This window comes from Octodon degus, unplaced genomic scaffold, assembly GCF_000260255.1.
Source record: "Octodon degus isolate 3935 unplaced genomic scaffold, OctDeg1.0 scaffold00044, whole genome shotgun sequence".
Classification (NCBI taxonomy): domain Eukaryota; kingdom Metazoa; phylum Chordata; class Mammalia; order Rodentia; family Octodontidae; genus Octodon; species Octodon degus.
The window spans coordinates 9,464,467-9,466,406 of record NW_004524620.1 but is presented as its reverse complement, the minus strand read 5'-3'; the positions used below and the strand labels follow the sequence as shown (position 1 = coordinate 9,466,406).

General features: G+C 52.7%; 1 protein-coding gene across 1 annotated transcript; it reads left to right on the top strand.

Annotated features, from left to right (window-relative positions):
• The first annotated feature begins 46 nt into the window (after positions 1 to 46).
• On the top strand, positions 47 to 1,308 carry LOC111816911 (60S ribosomal protein L19-like). Its single transcript, XM_023715853.1, has 2 exons — positions 47 to 119; positions 590 to 1,308. The coding sequence occupies exons 1-2, from the start codon at positions 47 to 49 to the stop codon at positions 1,306 to 1,308; spliced, it is 792 nt and encodes a 263-aa protein (XP_023571621.1).
• Positions 1,309 to 1,940: the final 632 nt, after the last annotated feature.

Here is a 1,940-nt window from a genome sequence, read left to right as displayed (position 1 = left end):
ATTAGATGAATTTGTTGGCTTATGTATGATTTCCTATAAATGTAATATGGCTTTGCAGTATATTCCTTTAGTCATACCCCCCAGGGGGCTGCGGCAGAAGGATCTCCACAAGTTTGGGGGTAAGTTCAAAACAAGCCTGAACTAAGTCGCAAGCCCCTGGGGTGTGTGTGTGTGTGTGTGAGAGAGAGAGAGAGAGAAAGAGAGAGAGAGACAGAGACAGAGACAGAGACAGAGACAGAGACAGAGACAGAGACAGAGACAGAGAGAGGAGAATCTCTACATTCTCTTCCTAAAGTACATCCTAGGTATTCTTGCTCAGATAAACAGTAATTACTTTTCATCCTTCAAATGTTAACTGTCTACACCAGCAACTCTCAAACTTTTTAGCGCTAGGAACTATTTGAGGAAGGTAATTTTTCTGTGGGCTCCAGGGAGCATAGGGATAATTCAAGAATATTGCATTTCTTGTGTAGTTTATGTTATTATTACTTTGTAATATACAATTAAATAATAATAATACAACTCACCACAATACAAAATAGGTGGAAGCCCTGAACTCGTTTTTGTGCAACTCGATGTGAGTGACGAGACAGCGAGACCTGCACCGCCGACTGCTTCTGTCCAGGCTCCTCTGTCATCGTGTTTCAGCCGCCAGCACTGCAGAAAGCCCTGCTTTGCGAACACGGCCTGTTAGACCCAGAAGCCATACTTTCTGGCGCTTTTGTGGCCATCTCAGGATATCCTCCCTTGACTCTAACCCCAAACGCGTGGAGACCTGGAACAGTCCGAAACAGCTCTCCCGCTGCTGCGGCGGCCGCAGCCCCGCGTGTGCGCAGGCCCGGCTGGCGCTGGCCCGGCGTCCCCGCAGCGGCCGCAGGAAAGTCCGGGAGGCCGCAGGAACACGCTGAAATCGCCGATGCCAGTTCCCGCCAGCAGATCCCGAAGTTAACCGAGGACGGGCTGATCATCCGCAAGCCCGTGACCGCTCGTTCTCGGGCACGACGCGGGACGGTCACGCTGGCTCCCCGGAAGGCAGGCACAGGGGCGTCGGGAGGCGGGGCGCGGGAGAAGGTGGCCCGGCCGCGCGGGCTGCCCCGGAGATGCCGGGCATCGAGGAAGATAGACCCGCACACGTACCACAGCCTGTACCTGGAGCTGAAGGGCAGCGTGTTCAAGAACAAGCGGATCCTCGTGGAGCACATCCGCAAGATGAAAGGGACAAGGCCCGCAAGAGCTCCGGCGGACCAGGCCGACGCGCGCAGGTCGGAGCCCAAGGGAGCGCGCAGGCGGAGAAGGCAGAGACCGTAAGACCTTGGCCAAGGAGGAGGAGACGAAGTGGTGTCCTGCGTGTACGGGGCAGACAGGTCCCAAGTAAACGAGCTGTTGTCCATTCAAAAAGAAAAAAGAAATTGTCTGAAGCATAGCTTTAAAATCACCATCTTGGACTGGAGATAGTTCAGTTTCCACTACCCTTCCCCAAATAAATACATAAATAAAATCACCACCTTTTATTATCTCAAGCAGTTGATCACCTTCTAGCACAGGTTCACCTGCGCCAGTGATCCATTCTGGGGGTCTTTTGTGGTTGGGAAGTCGTGCTCAAACTCGTGAAAGCTGAGGTGGATAGGCGCGCATACACCAGCTGGGAGGAAGTGTCCTGGCTCGCCCTCCTTCAAGTCTCTGCTAACAGTAGAAACAGGGCAAGCCCCCAAATGTTCACCTCTTGCCGCATGATCTTAGCATGGCTTTAAGTGCGTCTGCTCGGTCTGGCATCCTGAACACTGCTCCAGGTGTCTTTCTCTCCTGAAGCCACAGGTTGAGTTCTTGAGCAGCCTGAACATGGGACGTGAGCAGGAAAGTTTTTCAGCCCATTCCATGTCACTGAACTGTGCTGCCAGTAGTGACTGCTCTTCTAAAAGAAATCAACAGGGGCTGGAGAG